Source organism: Pholcus phalangioides, unplaced genomic scaffold (genome assembly GCF_987345545.1).
Source record: "Pholcus phalangioides strain wild (caught in Gottingen) unplaced genomic scaffold, Ppha-v1.0 ptg000016l_1, whole genome shotgun sequence".
In the NCBI taxonomy this organism is placed as follows: Eukaryota; Metazoa; Arthropoda; class Arachnida; order Araneae; family Pholcidae; genus Pholcus; species Pholcus phalangioides.
The window spans coordinates 6527600-6550104 of NW_028301609.1; the positions used below are offsets into that span (position 1 = coordinate 6527600).

Genomic DNA, 22505 nt, shown 5'->3' on the forward strand with positions numbered 1-22505 from the left:
ATTTATTTTAATTTGCGTGTTTTTTTTTCACATTGCCAAGGGTAAAAGCCACCCACGGAAAACCTATGAATTCCTGTTTCAGAAGTTTGCACACTTTTCCCAAAACTTCTGGCTTGCTCATTATCCCTTAGGGTTGACAAAACAGAATTTTGCTTAAAAGAGGACACCATTGACCAACTGTCGTTGAAATTAGAAAAAAGTGTAACGTTTTGGTTTTACGTGGCCCAGGGTGTGCTCCTGCCCTTAAATCCGCCTCTGCTTGGGCCCCGCCAAAAATCCCAGCTACGCGATAGGGATGTAAGGACATATCCCAGCCAACAAAATATAAACAACCGATATTCATTGACTAGCCTTCAAGCATCTCTTCCCCTTAGTCTCGCCCCCGACTTCCCCAATTCTTGCCTTGACCTCAGTGGAAAAAACGGTTGAGGCTGTCAAAGAGAGAAATGAGAAAAAGTGATTTCCGCTGTGAAAGTTAGAGCCGCTCTTAGGAGTGTGCGACAGGAGCAGTCGCACTAGGCACCTTGCTTTGTGGGCGTCCGCACTCACGGTAAACTATTGGAGGCTTTCATGAATTCTGAAATTATCTCTTGCATTAATTCTGAAGTTTCATCAATTCTGAAATTATTTCTTTCAACACAATTCTGAAATTTTTTTCTCCCGTAAATTCTGAATTAGTGATGGAATTATTTCTTTCAATTATTTTTGATTAATCAAGTCCAAAATTTTTATCAGTTTCAGGATTTTATTTTCTCTCATTAGTTTAAAATTACCTTCAGTGCTGAATTTTCGCCAGTTTTTGTGTTAATTTATTGAATTGTGTATTCAAAATTATTTGTATGGATATTTCACAGCATTCTTATTTTTTACACAGCATATATTTTGAAATAGTGAATGCCGATTTCTTCCCCCCACACACACCAAATATATAAAATCGGTCGTATATTTTTCGTGTCCGAAACTGTTGAGGCGCACCGGCCACCTTAGGTAAGGGTGGGAGTGCCGTCAAAAAAAGAATGGGCCCATGCGGGGCCGGATTAACCATTAGCAAAATAATCAAGGGCTTAGGATATCAATACAAAAGCGGCACAACAAAAAGATATCAAATGGTATTTTTTTTAATGTACAATTTTTTTTTAACATCGATCATCCGATAGAAGAACCTAAAATTTTAAGAACACGATTGTATAGTTGAAGGTCATTATCACAAGAATGGCACAAAAGATGAGAAACTAATAATACTAGACCACATTATTTTGCTGTTTTTTTCATTAGCTTTTCACAATTTTCATAAAGTACGTGCAGGGCCGCAACTAGGGGGGAAGCAAGTGGATCTCGTGCCCCGGGCGCTAAACTAAAGGGGGGGGGGCAAATTTTATTCTAAAACCTCCAAAATTACAAGGGGGCGCCAAAATGCGCACTTGCTCCGGGTGGCCAAGCATCTAGTTGCAGGGTTGTCAACATTATCATAGGCCCACATACAAAGCCGGTTTTTCTGACTCAGGCACTACTATCTAGCTAGAAATTCCTATTTATTTGCATATTTACTCTTGAAAATCGGAACCAGATTTAATTGTCACTTGACGCCCCGGTGCCAGAAGTGCCCATGGAGTAAACCAAGTTCTACAGAATAAGGACATGATTTTTGTGGGTCATTAGTGGATCAACTGTGTAGTTTGATCTATACAAGTAAAAGAAATGCTACCAGGTGTAAATTACAAACTTGAGAATGTATCTAAAAGAAAAAATACCCAATATATATAACGGTGATTCGTCAGAAATAAGGTACCTACTGGCAGGGCCGCAACTGGATACCGGGTTAGCCGGGGCAACCACTCATTTAGGCACCCCCCCCCCCGTAATGCTGAAGGATAGGTTGAATGGTGAAATTTGCGTCCTCTTTTGTGATGCGCTCGGGGCACCAGACCCGCCTGCTCAACCCCCCCCCCCCCCACTACTTGCGGCCCTGCCTATTGGTCATATTATGGCCATTCTAACATTCAATGGTTTCTCCTTAGAGTGTTGTTACAGCCTTTATCTCATCAACCGTTCGTCGTAGTGTGGTATGGTTCTAATTTCAAAAATTCTCAAAATGTGACCAGAAATCACCCTGTTCGAGTTTTGAGGATGAAAATATTGTACATAAAATAAAAAAATTTAAATTTGTATACGATCCCCCCCCCCCCCGTCCTCAAACTTCCAATCAGACAGTTGTTACTCTTTCTCTTCTGAGCCCAACAAACAAATTACATGTTTTTAACTGCATTATTCCCTGAGATATTTAAATTCAAAAATTAAAGACAGGTCCGGGCTTAGGATAATTTCGCGGCCCAATGCAAAATTTTTTTTTATGTAGTTGCTCCCCGACTTACAAACTTTCCGAGTTACGAACGTAAATCTTGAAAGGGAGTTTTTTTTCAGAAAGAACGCATTTTATTACGCTCATTTTTTTCATTATTTCAGGAACGCGTTGATAGTCTGGATCGTAATCAAACACGATCCATTGAGAGGGAACGGCATTTAAATTAATTTTACAAAATTCATAAATTATTAATAATTAGCGCGTGGTCCACTTGCTGACAGTTCATCGGGGCTCGAATCATATCGAACGGACATGAATTTTTGTCATACTTTTAAAGCGCTTCATTATCTCTTTATCAAATATACGTTGCAATTCGATAACTGATCATTTTTCGAATTTTTCACTGTTGTTTTTGTTCGGGTAAATTAATGGAAGTAAAAGAATCAAGTACTGGAAATCCATGACCCCCACAAGGGTGGGGCTGACAGGTAGGATCGTCTTAAGAGCATCGTGGGCCCCTGAGACAAGGGATTTTTTGGAGGCCCTACTTGAAAAATTCAACTACGTCTCCTTTTTCTTGAGGCCCTTCGGGCACGGCCAGGGGTGAGGGAGGCATGCGTTAAGATGGCACTGCCTAAGGTTCGCACAAGGCGTCCACCTTTTTCAGTTTTGAATCTGGTAACCTTATCTGAAGACTACATAATCCGTATTTCCACTTATTTGTTCGATCATCCATATATTGTCCAAATTTTTTTGTGGAGAGAAATAATTGTTTTTTATACATAAAATATCAATTATTGCAAATGTATCCGAAATTTTCGTCTCAAAAAAATTTTATGCTAAAAAAATAACAAATTTCTCTCCCTCTTTTTCCATCATCGCTTGAGTTGCCTGAAATTTCGAGATTGGATGGCAGCACCAACAGTAATAAGTATAAATCAAGCCTCCATCGAGCTTATATGAAGACGCCTTCATATAAGCCTTCTGTATTAAGGGGTTGAGAGAGTATGACGTCAGCGGTGCTGAGAACAGTGTCATTCCAAAATTAATGAAAGAGACAGTTCCAGAATTAATGATATAATTTCATCATTAATGAAAGAAAAATCAGAATTGATGAAAGCAATTATTCCAGAAGTAATGAAAAATAATAATAAAGGAAATTATTCCCAGAAATTTTTCAGCATTAACGAAAGAAATGATTTAATCTTTTAGATGAGTTCTCTCTCTATCCTTCTGTTTAATCTTTAAAACGCAATATTTAGAGACCGAACTGTGCATTTCAATGGGTACGAACTTTGTTTTCACCGAGTCACGTGATGTCGCGGCGGCTGGATGCTCCCTCCAGTAATGTAAGCTCGATGCAAGCCTCAGAATATCTGTCGTCTGCTTCTCTCCAGGTTGTTTTGGGCGTCTCCTTGTGTCCCGAAAAAATTACTGAACTGGCAGTTCGAACTTCCAGTTCTGTTTGTGAGCTCAGCTTGTAGGGAACCAAACAAACTGATTTCTTGTCTGTCGTCTGCGCATTAAGAGGTACTTTGTTTTGGACGTCTCCTTACGCTCAAATAAAATAACCGAACTTTCAGTTTGAATTATCAGTTCAGTTTATGAGCTTTGTTTATAAGGAACTGAGCGGAATAATGAGTATAGTTTTTTTACTTTAAACTTCATCATCACCGCATTAGTCACTTTCAAATTTGAGATTAGATGGCAGCACCTACTATAAAGTGGAGTTTGGAAAAATTCACTGTTTACGATCTTAGAGCCCGTTCAAGTATTACGTAAGCAAATTTTTAGCCATTTTTCACCCCCACTTGTCAACAAAATTTAGACCGTCAGCTCTGCCCCTCTGAATTCTAACGCATATTGATGGAATCAGAGACAAACACTGGGGGGGGGGGCATGGGGTGGGCTCGTGCCCCCTCCTCTGACGATCAAAAAGTTTCTTTTTTTAATGCAAAAAAAATATTTCTTTAATTGCAATTTTGGAAGAAAATACCTTTATATGTTACTGTAATCGATTTCTGTTAATTTCAATGTTATTCGAACTCAAAATTGATCTTTAATAAATTCATTGCGACCCACCCTCTAAGCCATATAATGATAAATCGCATAAAGGCTCGCGGGACCAAATATGGCCCTGGGGGTTATCTGATGCGGCCTGCCCTCCTAAACCTAATTTTGTAAAAATGAACTAAGTGGCGCATTTACAGATCGCTTAACCCGTGGCACAGTTCCAGAGCACTTAAACGGCCCGGACACATTTCTAGATCACTTGGATCCGCAAAAAATTTAGAGATCACTAAAGTGGCTCTGTATGGCACTTATCAATGGGGGTGGGAGGTGTTACTTCAAGTGCCCATAAAACTATCGAAAGTTTTTTTTCGTTTTTGACGCACTGAGTAAGATGCCATTCAGAATATTTCATATTTTTATAAAGGGTGATTGATGACGTAAGCATTATCCAACACCCCCCCCCCCCGTCATCAAAAGTCAGCAAATCGTAAATCCCCTCTTCCGCCATCGATGCTGACGTAATACTTGAATAGCCCCTTACCTGTCGTCTGCTTGTTTGGAGGTCCTTTGTTTTGGATGTCTCTTTCGGTCTTGGACAAAATTACTGAACTGGAAGTTTGATCTTTCAGGTCAGTTTATAAGCTTTGTTTATAAGGAGCAAAGCTGAATGTGAAGAATTTAGTTTTTTATACCTGAGCTTCGCGTCACCACCACATAAGGCACTTCTTATTTCGAAAGTAGATAGCAGCACCAACAATATTTTTAAAAATGAATGTCTTGAAGTATTGAATTAAAATTGTTAGTGCCATTGTGAATTCGCGGCAAATGCTACAAGGCAAAAAAAAAGAAAACTGCTATTTGGCGGACGTCGTAACGTTTCGAGTCATCCGGTATATACGGGATCCTTCGGGAACGCTTCGATATCTCTCTGAGATGGGAAGCGGGGTGTGTCCGGTCTTCAAAGGTATATACGGGACTCATTACTTCCTAGATACAATATCCATAGGACATACTGGCCTAGTCGACGCACCCATGTCCTGCAGCAGGGGTTAGGCTAGGATGGGCCTTAGAGGCCAGATTTTTCACTGGTCCCTCCATAAAGAATTTATGGTATGAAAAAAACAAAAATTACAAGAAACTAGGCTGAAGTCTTTCAGCCCCCACAGAGGCCTTGCGACTTTTGCAGCCATATGGGGCACCTCTCTATGAAAGGGTGCCAATCCGAGTTGGAAGGTAATGAAAAAAATTTGTTGAGCTGAGAAACGTCATCGGGGGCACCAAAAATAGATACCGCACGGGCAGAGATTCCTTTCTCTTTTCTGCCCCTACCCATTTGTACATCAAGGATACCTTAAGACCATCGGAGACCCGGGGCCACAACTAGAAGTTTGGTCAGCTGTGTCAAGCAAGCATTTTGGCACCCTCTTGTAATGTTGAAGCAGAGTTGGAAACAATTCAGAAAAGAAACTATAATCGGTGTTCTTAACTAGGGACGGTTCACTGGCCGTACCACCTGCGCGGCTGTATGGGGCACAGCCAGGTGCGGATCCAAGTCGATGTATCGGGAGAATTGTGTAAGTTCGTTGGATTGTCCCGTATTTTACGGGACAGGAAAATTTTCCAAAATTATTAGGTTCTTACCTATCGCTCCCACCCCTGGATCGGCTCCTGAGTAAAGGCAGACATCTTCAGCTGCTGCGAATGGAGCAGAGGTGAATATCTTCAGCTGCGAATGGAGCAGAGGTGAATATCTTCAGCTGCGAATGGAGCAGAGGTGAATATCTTCAGCTGCGAATGGAGCAGAGACAGAAATATTCAGCTGGGAAAGAAGCTGAGACAGACATCTTAAACTACGAAATGAGAGGAGCCAGAAATATTCAGCTCCGAAATGAGAGGAGCCAGAAATATTCAGCTCCGAAATGAGTGGAGGCAGAAATATTCAGCTCCGAAATGAGTGGAGGCAGAAATATTCAGCTCCGAAATGAGTGGAGGCAGAAATATTCAGCTCCGAATGGAGCGGAGGTACAGGCATCTTCAACTGCGAATAAAGCCGAGGCAGAGATTTCAGCGGCGAATAGAGACTAGGCAAAGTTTTTCAGTTGCGAATGGAACGAAGGCAGATACCTTCAGCTGCTAATGAAGCTGAGACAGATATCTTCTGCTGCGAATGAAGCCGTGGCAGATATCTTCAGCTTCGAATGGAGTGAAGGCAGGCGGATCCAGGATGATGTATCAGAGAAGCGACTTCCTGTGTAGGTGCATTGGATCATCCGTATTTCACGGGACAGGCAAATTTCTCCCATATTATTCGGCTCTTGGGAGGGGCGATCGCTCCCCGTCTAGATCCGCGCTTGGGCACTGCTCTCCGGGGCAGGTTTTGAAAAGATTTATTATCATGCAAAATAAGTGTATATTTTTTGTAAGCGCCCCCATTTGCTCGAGGCAGGACTCGGTTGCCCCAGCCCTTTTACGGGCCAGGGTACACCCGGGGGGAGGAGCTCAGAATAATAAGATTTGGTGAACTTTTTTCGGAGCATTTTTCATATAAATTATTAGGTGAGTATTTCCAGCCAGAAGGAAGTGGGTAGGGGCTTAGATATATATCACTTTGTTCGGGTGCCAAGGCCGTCTTAAGAGCACCATGGGCCCCGGGCCAAGTGATGTTTCTGAGGCCCTACCAGGCAAATTTACATGTATGCTCTTCGAAAATTTCAACTATATCTCATTTTTGTGAGGCCCCTTTTCTCTTGAGACCCCATGGGCCATGCCCGAGTGGGTTCATGCGTTAAGACGGCAATAATGACAGGGCTCCTGTCCTGGCATCCGGGACAAAATAACCTTCATTTTTTTTCCATGCAATTAATTCATTACAGAAGGGCCCGTGAAAAGTCTATCTTGGGGCCCCTGCTCCAGGATGTGGAATTCACAAAAATAAAGAAAAACATTCTAAAACACGTTAGAACTACATTTGAGAGAGAAAAAAAAATGTACATTAAATTAAAATTACTACAGCATATTCCGCTTAACACGGTACCATTTAAAAAGTTTCCTCGCTTAGTACGACTTATTTTCGTGATCCTAACTTTTGCAAACACTTATTGAAATTTCCCGTTTAAAACGTTTTCCCACCAACAACGTTTTTCACGAGTTTTTGGAAAACGCTATAAGTGGGATTCACTGTGTATGAGCTCTTCAATGTTATTACTTGTTTAGACGATTCTTGCCACAAACAAAATCCAAAATTGCAATCTCAATATTTGAATATTCAAATTCGAAATTCAAAAAGTTTCTCTGGAATAGGGAGGTTGCGTCGAATATTATCAACAACTAGTTGCAATCAGCCTAAATATCAGATATAATTTATTTAATAGTAGGCAATGAACTACCGAAGCTGTAAGCAACGTAGCCTACATCTTAAATGTTCGGAAATTTGTGCTCTTAAATGTTTTCATGCATGAACTCTCTATACATGAACAGAGTCAGTTCTGGACATTTTTCAAATGTAAGCGAATGATGTTTTGGTGATAAAAAAAATCACCTGTTTTAGTTGGCGTTTTTTGCGGCCGCGTAGTTCGCAGCATTCAAGATCCGGCTCCGTTCATGAAACAAAATATCTCTAATGTTGGTACTGTCCTGGGTGAATAATTAGATTGAGAAAAAAAATCAGAGAGAAACGTCTTTTTTTTCGGAAGCTCAGTCATAAAAACTGTCAAAATTTAGAATTTACACACTGTATATCCGTCTTCCGGAATATATAAGAGAATGATTCCGATGGTAATGTTTGCGACTGAAAAATTCTCAAGCCTCCCTAGGGAAACATGACAGTTCAGAGTTTCCAGGAAGGCAAGCAATTTACACTCCAGAGGACTATCGAAGTTGCCTCGCTCCGGGGTTGTCGTTATCTAGAGATATCCATGCTAAGTCTACTATGGAACATCAATAGTGGAAGCATCGCCGAATGAAACTACAAACATTCACTTTGAGTGCACTATTGGTACCTGCAGACCAGATGGTAACTCCAACGAGAGGGGAGGTTTTCAAGGGGAAAAAATTGCTAGATATCTTTTTTAGTCCCCCCCTTTTCGTTTGATGCTCTAAGCATGTTTTTTTTTCAGTTAATATAGCCCTGTTATTCTTTAACGGCAGAAAGAAAGGCCAGACTTATTTTCAGGGATAAAGAATGTGATCACCTGCATAAATAATATACACTTTTTTCTTTTAGAAATAAGCTACTGCCATACCTAATAACGTTAAAAATAATATTGTTGGGGATTTGCAATGAAAAAGCCTCCTTTCACTATCAATTGGCTAACACCCAAGTAGCACAAAGATATAGATCTAAATCGTAAAACTTCAGTTTCCAATTTTGTTCTATATCGGGCCACGATATCGTTCTGGCTAAAAAAAGGCAGTCACAGATAAATAGATCTATATCGTGAATGTGATATATGCAAATACTTCAAGAAATTTTGAAAGATAGATGGCGCCCTTTCAGAAGAAATTTAAAAAAAGAAAAAGTCTAGATATTCTGTGGGGGGTTCGAACCCATGTGCCCAAGAGACACGGGATCCCTATGCCCCTCCTGCATAGGTTTGTTACATTTTAATGTGGTAAAATCTTACCACTACTGCAAAAGTAGGTTGAAGAACGAGTCATCCCTGAAATCAAATACATTCGAAACCAAAAAAACGGGACATTCTACTTCAACAAAAGGACGTATGGTCAGAGGAACATATAGGTTAATATGGCCTGTGCAGAGAAATGACTCGCATACCTTGAGCAACACCAATCATTTTTAACTTCCGGCGTCCCTGATATCAACTGTATAGACTTGCATTGTTTGACATTGCATCGCTTAGCCATGATGCTGTCAGTACAGCCCTGAGTGTCATCAACAGCTGCAAACTTGAATAACACTGCTTCCATTCAACAGAATATTTAATTTACCGAAATGCCTTTCTTTCGCATTGGAATTGAAATCATGTGACATTACACTTACTTGAAAGCAATCAGTACACGCCACTGTTCCTTTGCCAAAATTCACTAACGGGGAAAATTCACAGACAAAAGTTCCTCACCAGCGACTGAGTGACCAAATGAGTCGGTGAATGATCTAGCAAATAAGCTAGTGAATGAGTGATGGTAGGAGTGACCAAGCGAGTAACCATGAGTGAGCAATTTTGATTGATTGACCATGACCTGCCTCACTCACTCATTTGCTCATCGTTCACTTACCTACATCTACTCACACTCCCACATTCTCACTCATTTACCTTCACTTGCTCATCCAGTCACTCACTATGTCGATAAACTTCTTGTCGTCAGAGGCAGATTTAATAGTAGACATGCTCGACTTCTGAAAGGCCTGCAAAACACCAATTTTACACTTTTTCTAGTTTGAAAGGGGGAGAGGGCCCAATATTTTCTTCTGCGCCCGGAACCTCAACCGATCTTAGTCCGTCTCTACTAGCAGTGAATTTTCCTAGAGATGAATAGTATAGTGGTTCGTGGGGAATTGTTGCTAGTGAATTTTCAGGCGGCGAATTGTTGGCGGTGAAATTTCTTTAACCGTGTTTCTGGAACATTTACCTAGCTTAAAAAAAAAAAGCATGTTCTGTGCTGTTGCTACAGATACTGTGCACTGAAGCCACCTCTTGGTCAAGTATTTGAGTTATTGGCTTTGTCCGTTTTCCCATTTTGAACAACTCCCAACATATGACCTGAGGTATTTCTACGACAACATTCAAGTTTCTTGCTATAAATAAGACCTAAATAAAATAAACTGATTTAAAATTAAATAAATAAAAATGTTTTTATTCATAATTTACATTGCTTTTGATTGCGTTAATCACTAGTAGTCTTTTAGCTGCCATTTCCAAGTACCTTCAACTATTTCCACGAATCATCACCAGGGATCGATAAGGCACTGTATCTGATGATTCTTAAGGCAAGATACTCACATGCTCATCAGAGTTTCGATAATATGTCACTATCACGCTGCTAGGGTCTGTGGCAGGAGCTTCTGCAGCAGATTCGAATGATTGGAAACGTTCGTAATCTTCTTCTTCGCCTACTGAGATTATAAGTTCTTGTATAGTACGTTTCAATCTTTTCCTTCTTTCTTCAGAGCGGATTTGCCTCAATTCAGCAGCGACAAAATCACCAAATATGGCACATTCGTCTGTTGGTGCAAGAAATAAGGCTGTTGCTTCTCTCTTCGGAACGTTTTCATTAACACTGGCCGCAAGCTTATGCTTCATAATAAGCTTTTTCTCATCCTTTTGAGTCTTATTCGGTGCTGCAAGTACATGTTCATTTTGCAATCTTTCTCCCCGATGCTGCGGTGGTGATGGTAGCTCATTCACTTTGAGGTTTCCCTGTTAAAATATATGGAAAAAAATTGCTAGTGATAATTAATAATACTTAGTGTCTAAACTAGAAAATATGTTTCAAAATTGGATTTGCTGCCATCTGTACAACCATTAAAGAATCATGGCCGCAACCAAGTATAAAAGTGCACTTGAGCGAGCATGTTTGCACCCCATAGTATTGAACCAGGGGTGACTTAAGGGAAGGTGCGGTGCACCCAGGCGGCAGCTTGAACTTTAGTCGGACACTAAATTTTTATTTAAATTTCCAAGAGTAAAAATTCACATGGCATCACACTTTTCGCCTTACGACGAAATTGTTGAGAAAACGAAGGAACAGACACGACCGTAACACCAGAAACAATGTGCACACACAAGGAGCAAGTGTGCATTTTGATGCCCTTAAATATTAATTTTCCTGGAACGGTCAAATAAAGGCAAAAGAATTTTGGAGGTTCAGAAACACATTTGAAATGAATTTACTCTAGTAAAAATCGCCACGTTTCACATAATCTTTACAGGATAAGTGTAAGCATATATCAGTGTTGTTTTTGGATCGAATTACCTGGCATAAATAAGAGTAAAATCTGTCTCAGCAGAACAACCTCTTTTTAAACACTGGATAGTTTCTTCAAAAGTAGGACGTACGATCACAAATATTTTTCTCGATAAACAGTGGTGTACTGCTTTGTGTTAAAAAAGATAAGGTCAACTCCAGGATCCCGCCTCGATAAAGCCCTGTCAGCTTCCCACCAGTGTCAGTTATAGGGACGGCACGTGAGGGTTCGGGGCCTTCCGGGCAGCAGGTAAGCTTGAGTCGGCCGTATTGTATTAAACAATCAAAGGTGAGAATCGTCCCGGGGAACATGGTATTCACTATTCAGTTTGTTATGTGAAAAATGATCCCTGTGCATTCATAGCAAAGTTCACTAATGTCAGACAGTGTGTGGTGGTCGGACTCTGTTGTTTTTTTTCTCGAAGGGCAACCCAATCAGGGACGTATGCAGAATCGACCTTTTGGTGGGACCATACAAAGCTTAGGGGGTGGAGTGCAATGAATTTCTCGAAGTGAAATTTTGAGTTATCAGCCTTTCAATAGCATTTCAAATTAACTACAGCAAAAAGATATCTTTTACAGATGCAATTTTTTTTAAACATTTTTTACATAAAAATAAGTTTTCGATCAAAGACATGAGATTCCTTCCACAGCTGCGGTTCGTACATACTGAAGCGGCTGAGATCTATATAGCGGGCCCCTAGGTCAATTTAGCATCAGAAAAAGAATTAGAATTGTGCCGGCCTGGAGCCCCACCCGTGTGATTCCATGGTCGTTGGGAATCCCCGTCTCTAATCCCTAAATCTCTTTAGGGGCCGTTCAAGTATTACGTCATCATCGAGGGAGTCCCCCCCCATCGATGCTAACTTTTGATGACAAGGGGGGAGGGGAGTTTGGATAATGCTTACCTCATCAACCACCATTTATGAAAATATGAGTTAGGATTCAGAGGGGCAGAGCTGATGACGAAATTTTGCTGACAAGGGGGGAGGGAGGGGGGGGTCAAAAATGGCTAAAAATTTGTTTACGTAATACTTGAACGGCCCCTTAGGAGCCATTCAAGTACCGCGTCAGCATCGGGTCGGGTGGTTTCGATTTGCTTACTTTTGATGACAAGGGGGAGGGGGATTGGATTATGCTTACGTCATCAACCACCCTTTATGAAGATATAAAATATTCTTAATGGTATTTCATTCGATGCGTCAAAAACGGAAAAACCTTTCGATAGTTATTGGGCACCTGAACTAACATTTTCCCTATTGATAAGTCCCCTACAGAGCAACTTTAGTGATCTCTAAATGTTTCACGGATCCTTCACGTGCTCAGGAAATGTCCGTGCCGCTTAAGTGCTCTGGAACTGTGCAACGCATTACTCAAGTGATCCGTAATTATGCCACGGTTCACTTAAGTAATCTGGGAATGTTCCGCGGTTGACTTGAGTAATGTAGAACCGCACTGGGGGCTGCTTAAGTGCTCTAAACCTGTGCCGCCACAAGTCACTCAAAGGATCTCTAAATGTACCACGGATCGTGTAAGTGTTCTAGAACTGTGTCGCGGGTTACTTAAGTGATCTTCGAATGTGAAAGCGATCTTTCACATTCTGAGACGTACTTCAGTTACCTGAAAATGTGCCACGGACCACTTAAATGCTCTGGAATTGTGCCACGGATCATTTAAGAGATTTGTAAATGTGCCGCTTAGTTCATTTTTACAAAATTAGGTTGGGGGGCAAGCCACATCAGATAACTTCAGGACCACATTTGGTCTGCGGGTCAAGAGTTTACCATATATGGCTTAAAGGGTGGGTGAATTTCTTAGAGAAATTTTGAGTTCTTACCCTCAAATAGCATTGAAATTAACAGAAATTCGTTATAACAAAATATAAAGGTATTTTCTTCCGAAATTTTAATCGTCCTAAAATATAATTTGCATAAAAAAAATTTTCTCGTCTCGGGGGCGGCGCTTGAAGCCTTGTACGCCCACCTCCCGAGTACGTTTCTGATCCCACCAATATGCCTTAGGAGGTGGGGGTGGGGGGGCAGTGCTGACGAAATTTTACTGACGGGGGGGAGAGGTCAAAATGGTTAAAAATTTTCTGGGGGTATAGTCCCCATCGCACCTTAAGTACCCAGGTAAGGGGCCGTTCAAGTATTACGTCAGCAAATTTTTAGCCATTTTGACCCCCTCCCCCCGTCAGCACTGCCCCCAACTCTCCTAAAGATTGAGCACCCTTGCTATAGAGGGTCCTATGACAAGTAACCTGAGGCATACCTAGCACCTCCTAAAAACAAAGTGCTTCATGGAATCCACTAAAGATCCCAGCCTAGAAGTGGAGTGCCTGAGGCAGGATGCTGGCAGGGTCGTAACCTAGGAGGGGGAAACAGGCAGTTATAGTGCCACGGGAAGTGGACCAGATGGGGAGGCAAATTTCACCCTTTAACCTCTTCGATATTACAATGGGGTATATCTACGGGGGGGGGGGGGGGGGGCGTCGACTGATCTAATGTATATATGAATTGAAATCATCATCGTGCCCCCCAGACTTCCAAGTCTATCGCCGCCTATGTCCAAAGTACGCGTCTGTCCTAGATAAGGGGTCCATGGGTGGGGAGGCAAAATGCATGCTTACCCCGGGCAAAGGCGGATATAGACTTGGAAGTCTGGGAGCACAATGATGTCAATTCATATATACATTAGATCAGTCGACTCCACCTTTGGCACTGGCATGCCCCCCCCCCCCCGTATCTCCGCCCATGGCCCCAGATGACGAAGTATCTAGTTGCGGCCTAGGTCATATTACAAAAAATGACGGCTTATAAATTAATTTAGATGCAATATTATACCCAAGTATAACATCGATATGCAGTAGCTACTCACTGGTTGTGTACTGTTATCGGAGCATTCGGCGAGCCCCCACATGAGTCTTAGGGCTCCGAAAAACTCCCACGTGCTCCTCTTGTCGTTGCATTCGCCGTCGTTCCTCCTCTTCCGTTTCAGCTTCCGGATTTCCGTGTTCATCTGGCACCTGAGGTTATGCAGTTTCCTCGTCACCTCGTTCTTATCTACGCCCAGAGTTATGGAGATCTCATCTATGGCCCGAGCTTTTTGCTGGCGGTCCCTGTACTCCCTCAACGAGCTGTTCCATAATTCCGGGTGCGATTCCCACAGTTTTATCAGCTGGTGCGTTTTCTTCTTGTTCCAAATGTTACCACTCATCCTTGAACCGACAAATGACGACTTCCTAGAGCGGGAGATCTATTCGGCAGAGCGAATATTGATCTAGCTAGAGTGCCACGTCACAGCATGCATCTAATATTATTACTTTATGCGTCCGCTTTAGTTGCAGCTTCTTGACTCGGCCGCTGGAGGTCTCTACGCGTTGTTTACTCTCCTAGACTTGCTGATAGAGAGCTCTATCTAGGTCAGATCTACTGTAGTACAAGGCAACTTTAGATGCGGTTTCGATCCACAGATGGCAGCACTACATTGAAGTGCATGGATACGGAGCGTCGGTCTCGATTGACATGTCAACAAATATTTTTACACGTGACAAACACATGGACTAATCTCCTAGCTTGTGCAAATTGTGAGTATTATTCTCCAAGTCGTTCTTTTGATTTGATGATCCATGGGATATGGGCTTAGATAACATGTTCACTCACACACACACACTATTGATAACGTTTATACGATGTAGGTCAGATATGGAGGTGGGGACTAACCTACTCAATCACGTCAAGTTGATGTTTATCGATTCAGTGCCGTAAATACGAAAGGTTTTTTCAATCGAAGTTAAACAACTTTGTATTAAATGGTCCATATGAGATAATTCGATTGAAATCTTAGTCGGAAAGGAATGCCTATGTTCATAATCGACGTCATCCTACATAGGGGAAGGTTGATAGGACTCTAGCCTCACAGTTTTAAGACAGACTTTTGCACATTTAATTTTTATTACGTAATTTACGTCATTTAATTAAAAAATTAAATGGAAAAATGATCATATATCTCCCAGAATGAAGGGGAAAAACGAAATTTACGAAAAAAACAAGTGACAAACAGTTCAGTCCAACAACAAGAAGTCAAGAGAAGTGTGTCATTCTGTGCTTCATTTACTGCCTTTGAGGCAAATCAGGACCTGCAGATGTTATAGTAGTGCAATTTCTATAATGATTCAGTATTTTTTTATTACTTATTCATTACACTATACTATAAATTCAATGTATAAGGGACCTCTGCCAAAATTCTCGACTGAGGTCCACCGCGCGCCTTTGTAATTTTAAATTCTAGCTTTTTGGTATTGTTAGAAATGTGTTGAATTTCTTATGAGATGGATGTCCTGTATCTATGGCCCCTCTGCGGGGCTCTATATAAGAGGAGGATTTATAGTTGTGTTACCCGTGGGCTACACAACTTCTCCCACTCCTGTCTGAATATTAGACAGGAGTGGGAGTTCTTGATTCCCCAGTTCTTGACCTATGCTATCCTGCTTGGCCCCTCTCCTGCAAATACACCCGTGTCTCTAAGTCACTCTTTTAGTCATTCACATCAGGGTTGCCTTAAGAGCATTATGCCCTCAGGCAAATTGGTTTTTCTGAGGCCCTCTAGCTTACTTAAAATGGCTGCTTAATTGCAGGACCCCCGGCCCATGCATTGATTGCACTGATTCGCATGCTTGCACATGCTCTAGTTCACTCTTTTGGTCATATCCATGCTTGCACACACACTGTAGGTCATTCTTTTGGTCATTCAATAACTTACAAACTCCAGGTCACTTACTGACCTAATCCCTCGCTCTCTGGGCAGAGGAAGATTTATGGTGGCCTATACAAATCTTGCTGCCCTGATATAGCCTACTAAGCCCTCTCTCTCCATAAATACACCACTAGCCTTTCCTGTAGTGAATTTATACTGTGAAAAAACTAGAGACGTGGGGTGAGAATACTCTCAGAGAACAAGAATATTCTCCTGGATGTATAAATTGGAGAATAATCGAGAATATTCATTTTTCTTTTAAATTTAAATTTTTTTACTAATTTTGTTTATATTGTGAAATATGAATCAGTTTTCATTGCCTGAAACATTTACAACACACACACAAAACAATTTTTGGTATAATCACCTCCCCAATGACAACTTAGTTGAAGAATTGAGAAGGTTATGATGAGAGATTTTAAAAGTTATGTTATAAAGATTTTAGAAACCTTTATATTGAAACCTTAAAAAATTTTTAAATTAGATAAATTTTCAGAAGTTCACAACAAAATAAATTAAATCAAAGTTGATTGACAAAGAAAGCTATTCATATATAATCACCTTCGTTCTAAGATAAAAGTTGTGCAATTCAGTCCTGTTGGTTTAATTTTCTTGCTTTCAAACTGTAATATTGTGGTCTACAAACTTCAATATTCCCATCTTCTTGACAGGGACTGAGAATATTTTCTCAAAGGACTACTATTATAAATTACTAGAGAATATTCCTATCAGAAATAATTATTCTCAAGTTATTTATCGAGATTATTTATTATAATACATGTTATTACATATTCTTTAACTCTCTGGAAAGATTTCGGTAACTGAATAATATTCTCATGGAGGAGAATATTCGAGAGTTTTCTCTGGAACTATTAATATAAACTTCAGAATTCTTATTTCTATAAGAATATTCCCCAGTAATTTATGAAAGTAGTCCTTCTAGAGGATATTCTGAAAGATATCATATGTAACCATATTATAAATAACAGGAGAATATTCTCATCAAGAACTTATAAGAATATTCTCAAGTTATTTATAATAGTGTATATATAGTCCTACCAGAGAATTTTACATCTCTAGAAAAAATAATGGTATGAATTTTCCGGAGCCTCCAGGCTGGACGGAGCCCTTTCTCCCCTTCCCCACCTACCAAGACAATGACTGTGTCATGAATAATGTTATGAAGACATATTCAGCTGTTATTTCAAAAAACACGCAATCTCAGGAAAGTCATCCCCAAGGAAATATACTTTGCATTTGAATCAGAAGGCTTTGACTAAGGAAGAAATGTTTCATTTCTTTAGCCAAGTGCAGTGGTTCTTAACCAAGAGTCCATGTACCACTTGGGGGTCAGTGAGCTAGGTTGAGAAAATAAATTATTTGCGGCCGGCAGTCCATTGATTAGAGAGCTAGCTTTAGACTGCAGGTCTGGGTTTGAATCGGGCATGGATGTCTACTAACACACTAACAAATTCCATGGGCAGATTGTAAAGATCTCTTGGGAATACGTGATGATCACGTTAGTAAAACAAATATAGTTATATGAAATATTATTCTGTAAAGGGGGTCTGTAGCTTTCATCTTATTGGCAAGAAGGTTCTTTTGCCTTTACCTCATTGTCCCAAAGGGTCAATGGAACACAACATTAAAGTGAACATTAAACACAACTTGCCAAGTGATTCCAAACTTGGGGTACGTATACTAAGGACTCGAAATAAAAAGGGGCAAAGGAGGCAACTGCTATGAAGTGGTAAAAATTAAGGGGGAGCAGAAAACAGTTATAAAATTAACAAATTGTAGTGTAGAGGGTGGCAAAAATCTCAAAAAAATCCTAGCTACATCCCTGGATGTACTCCACAAAATATTTGATAAGCAACAAAAATTCAGCTCTGATTGACACAAGCAATACATAATTTTTAATTGAGTGGCAAACAACTTGTTAAAAGGGAACCTGTAATGAGGGTTCTCTCTCTGATATGGGTGTCTGTGCAGCCACTAAATATGTTATCATGCACCTTTTAACACAACTGGTTAGCAGTTAAATTATTTGAATCCCAACACACCAATACAGCTGCTTGGCCATCAAGGAACTAGAACAGCAGCCTCCAGCTTAGAATGGATTGTATGTTTTACATTATAAATATAGGAGGGGGACACAAACCATAGTCACAGGAATAGACATTAGTTAAATTGTAAAAAAAATGCAATTACAGTTAATCATACTCTGCAGAAAATATATTGCTGTAGAGCAGGGCTGGACAAATCGCAAAAAAAATCTACCAGAAAACATTTTTACCAAAGAAAAAGATCTAAACTAATTTTTACTTTTCCAGGGCATATAGTGACCCAATTTCATATGTTGGCAGATAAAAATGCTATAAATTCCAAACTTTTTGTGCTGCCTGCAATTTAGCAACTTTAAAAAGAATATTTCAGGCACCAATACCAACTTTTTAGTTGTCATGGTGACCTGGTGCCTGAGATTTGTCCATCCCTGCTGTAGAGGATTTATCATTATATCAAGAGTTTAATATTGGACTACAGGCATTTCCAAACAAGCCTAGATAAAATATTGTTACAGAGAGGGATTTATGTTACATTCAAGTATCCTTGTAGTAAGGTTTCACTGTAGTTATAGCACAATTTCAAAGGTGAGTGGGCAAGTTGAGAGACAAAAACACTTCCAGAAGGGTTCTAGAACCACACAAAAGGTTAGGAATTGCTGCTTCAACCCGTACAGAATTAGCAGTTTAGATTTAATAATCCCCTTGCTTACTTACTCCTCGGCCATTTACTGATGTGTATTTGTGTTGCAGACTTATTTTTCCAGTTCCTTTTTTTTTGCCTCTGAATAGCTTTAATTTTCTTCTCAGCCTTTCACAAAGAGTCTCTGTAAACAAACTCATAACCCCCTAACTGGGCCCTCTTTGGTTGATCTGAATGTTGAAAGTAACTGAATGAATAAACACCAGAACTTTGGCACTGGACTTATCCCATTGCCGAAATCTCTTCCAGCCCAGCTTCGTGGCAGAATCTGGAACAATGTTGAGAATAACTAAATCCAACTCGTATACAAAATCAGAACTAACAGCAGGGCTGGACAAATTGGCAGAAAAAAATTTTTACCCAAAGTCCAAAATAATGTTTCTTCTGACTTTTTCGGGCATAATGACCCTTTTTCATGTTGGTAGATATGTTATAAATCCCAAACATTTTGTGCTGTTCTCAGCCTGCATTTTAATAACTACACAAAGAGAATTTTAGGCGGCAATACCAATTTTCTAGTTGCTATGGTGGCTAGGATTTGTCCAGCCCTGCTAACAGAATTCTGATTGTAAAACTTTTCAATACACTATTGCCAGATATATTTTATAAATTCATGTCTATTCACTTTTACAGAAATTAATGCATACTAAATATAATTTTTGTTAATTCAGGAATAGCTTGAAGGAATATACCAGGGCTTGATAACTCATAAGGAAAAACTTCAGATGCCAGCGATATATTCCAAGGCCAAACATATTTTTTTCTCCGACAAAATCCGTCCAAAATAGTATATTCTTTGACTTAGGTGTACCCCTTTCTATGCTAGCAGTCATGGACATAATTTCCAATAATTTTGTACTGTCCTCAGACTTTAGTAATGCATAAAAAAAAATTTAGTACTAATGTCAATTTACCCGTAGCCATGTAGCCTGGGATTTATCAAGCCCAGTAATATACCCAAGTATAATTTCGTCAATTTTGTAGAAAGTTATTGGCATTTCACAATCTTAGTTTTTATTATTTTCTTCCAGTTATGCATATTTCAAACAGCAAATGCTGCAACATTAGACCGCTGATGAAAATATTTCAAACTACGTCATCTCATCTCCATGAGCTAGACACTTCTAGAACACACAAGGTTCTGAAGAGAAACAAAAATGTGTTTAAAGTTTTATCTAATCATTCAGATTATTAGCATATTGACACTAAGATCTGAGCAAGCAAATATATTGGTCTTTGGTGGTAATGGGTTCATAGGTTCTGAATGTACAAGTGCTCTGCTCTCAAAAGGACATAACATCACTCTTGTCAGTCGAGGCTCTATCATATATGACTTTGACAGCAGAATAAAACCACATGTACATCATATAAAATGTGACAGATATCAAGGGTTACACACATGCACAGAACTATTAATAAACAGCAATAAATATGATATTCTCTTGGACTTTAGTGCATATTATCCAGTAGTAATTCAAGACGCACTACAAAATCTCAGACATATGTTCGATACATATATTTATATAAGCACAGACTCTGTTTACGAGGTCTGTGTACCTTCCAAAAATAAATTTTCGAAAGAGACAGATGCCGTAAGATATGAAAATGGAGATGATCAGAAGCATGCTAACGAAAGAGATTCTTATGGACACTATAAACTTGAAGGTGAAGAACTTCTTTATGAAGAAAATAAAAAAACAGGCCTGCAATACATAATCTTCCGCCTGTCTGATGTCTTTGGACCAAGAGACACCACGCTACGGTGGTGGACATATCAAGCATGGTTCGAATATTATGGCAATGAAAAGCAGCCTATGCTACTTCCGAGAGATATGGAAAGCTTAAGTACCAGTTATGTGTACACAATAGACATCGGTAGACTTATTACCAAAGTGATTGGCGAAGCTGCAAGTGGGAGAACAGATTTCATGAACGAAGCATATAACCTGGCCTTTCCAGAGAGCATTTCATTGAGAAAACTACTTCATTACATGCAAGAAGCAGTGGGCATTCAAGGCATTGAATACAACTATGTTAAAAAGCCATATTTCTTGTATCCATCAGTCACTCGGGGACCAGTAGACACAACAAAAGTCAAGACTGTACTTGATTGGGAGGTGACACCCTGGACACAAGCGATAAGGGATACAGTATCGTTCTATAGAGAAGCTGTCTGTCTTTTTCCAAAGGAAAGGAATGAAATGCTAGAAAAACTTCAGTATCTCATTCCAGCTCTTGATTTTCAAGAGGTGAAGTTGAAGATAGAGAAACGAGTTGCAAAATGTATGTATATGTATTCTGTTGGTACTAATTTCTTCATAATCAGGATCAAGATTTTGATTTGCGATTCAAACATGCATGGCAATAACAAAACCAGATAAAATTTAAAATCAAAATTGTTACAAAAAAACAAAGGAAATTTTTTGTAAATTATTTATTTGTCTTTGAACAGCAACATACGTGTATTTCAACTTCGAACAATCAAATCAATTATATTTTCAATAGTGAAAAAAAATTGTTTTCTATACTTAGTTCCTCTTAAGTAAAAACTAAATCAAGTTGAACTCAATTTCAACTCCACAAATCTCAATATCCCACGTCTTTGAAAGTTCTAATATATTCTGTCTCAGATGTGTGAAAATCTGTTTCCAAAAAGACAGAAATTTAATAATTAATATCAATCTAAATGATTAAAAAACTTAAATGAATTGAGATACATCAAAAACAATATATTTTTAGACATTAGCTCATATCAATTCTATATAACCCACTTTTTTTCATCACTTTCTATTCAAATGCACATTAGAATTGATAATTATAATGAAAAACACTATAGTCAGATCCCAATATAACAAACTCTGATTTAATAAATTCCTCAATTCAACATTTTTTAGAGAAGTTCTTTTACATATATTTGTATTATCTCACCTGCATATAAAGATTTTTTCATTGATCAAACAAATAAAAATGCTGGTTTTATCTGATTCGTTAAATCAGGATTAGACTATGTAATTTTACAGCTGAAAATAAGTTACACATTATATTTTGGGTAAAAAACACTTCTTTTTTTAAATCACAATAGGTGCTGCATCAAAACATACCGAGCTTTGATAACAGGGAGAAAAAGTTGAAAGGGCTTCTCATTTTGTGGAGGATGTTATTAGCCCAATTGCTACTTGGAACAAACAAATGGATGAACTGTCTTTGAATACAGGTATAAAGATATTAGAGATTTTTTCAGATTTTTTTTAGACAGACAAGTTTGCTCCATAGTGCTGTTGGAAGAAGATCATACAACTAGAGCAGCAACTTTATATTCAGTGTATTCAATTTATGTTGAAATATTATACGGAACAAAACAGAAGAATGTGTATATATATTTTTTTTAATAAATTCATGAAAGGTCTCCTATATCTATCAATATTCAATGCTCATTTCAATATATTAAAAAAAAAATTCTCATTGCACACAATACTTGTATATCACATGTAGACTAGCGCTTTTTCTGCGATTTCAAAAACAATATTTTTGTATGCAGTTAATATCATTAAAAATATATAATGAAACATAATCTATATAATGTGATTCAGTTTTAACAACATTTGCAACAAAGTAGAGTGATTCAGAAATTAAAATACTAAATAAATCATGCAGATAAGGAGGAAAAAACTTTTGTTGGCTGATCTCAAATGACTCACCTTTTTCCATCTCATCCTGAATCATATAAAGTAGTAGCTTTGTCTAT

The 22505-nt window shown here is 39.2% G+C and overlaps 2 protein-coding genes across 2 annotated transcripts; one reads left to right on the plus strand and one right to left on the minus strand.

Moving 5' to 3' along the window:
* Positions 1-10143: 10143 nt before the first annotated feature.
* On the minus strand, positions 10144-14597 carry LOC149074942 (uncharacterized). Its single transcript, XM_089245898.1, has 2 exons — positions 14117-14597; positions 10144-10692 (listed from the first exon to the last, which is right to left on the minus strand). Exons 1-2 carry the CDS (start codon positions 14453-14455, stop codon positions 10258-10260), a joined length of 774 nt encoding a protein of 257 aa, XP_089102024.1. The 5' UTR covers positions 14456-14597; the 3' UTR covers positions 10144-10257.
* Positions 14598-14736: 139 nt separating this feature from the next.
* LOC149074943 (uncharacterized) lies at positions 14737-22170 on the plus strand. Its single transcript, XM_089245897.1, has 3 exons — positions 14737-14825; positions 19792-21043; positions 21843-22170. The coding sequence occupies exons 2-3, from the start codon at positions 19918-19920 to the stop codon at positions 21869-21871; spliced, it is 1155 nt and encodes a 384-aa protein (XP_089102023.1). The 5' UTR covers positions 14737-14825; positions 19792-19917; the 3' UTR covers positions 21872-22170.
* The last annotated feature ends 335 nt before the right edge of the window (positions 22171-22505 follow it).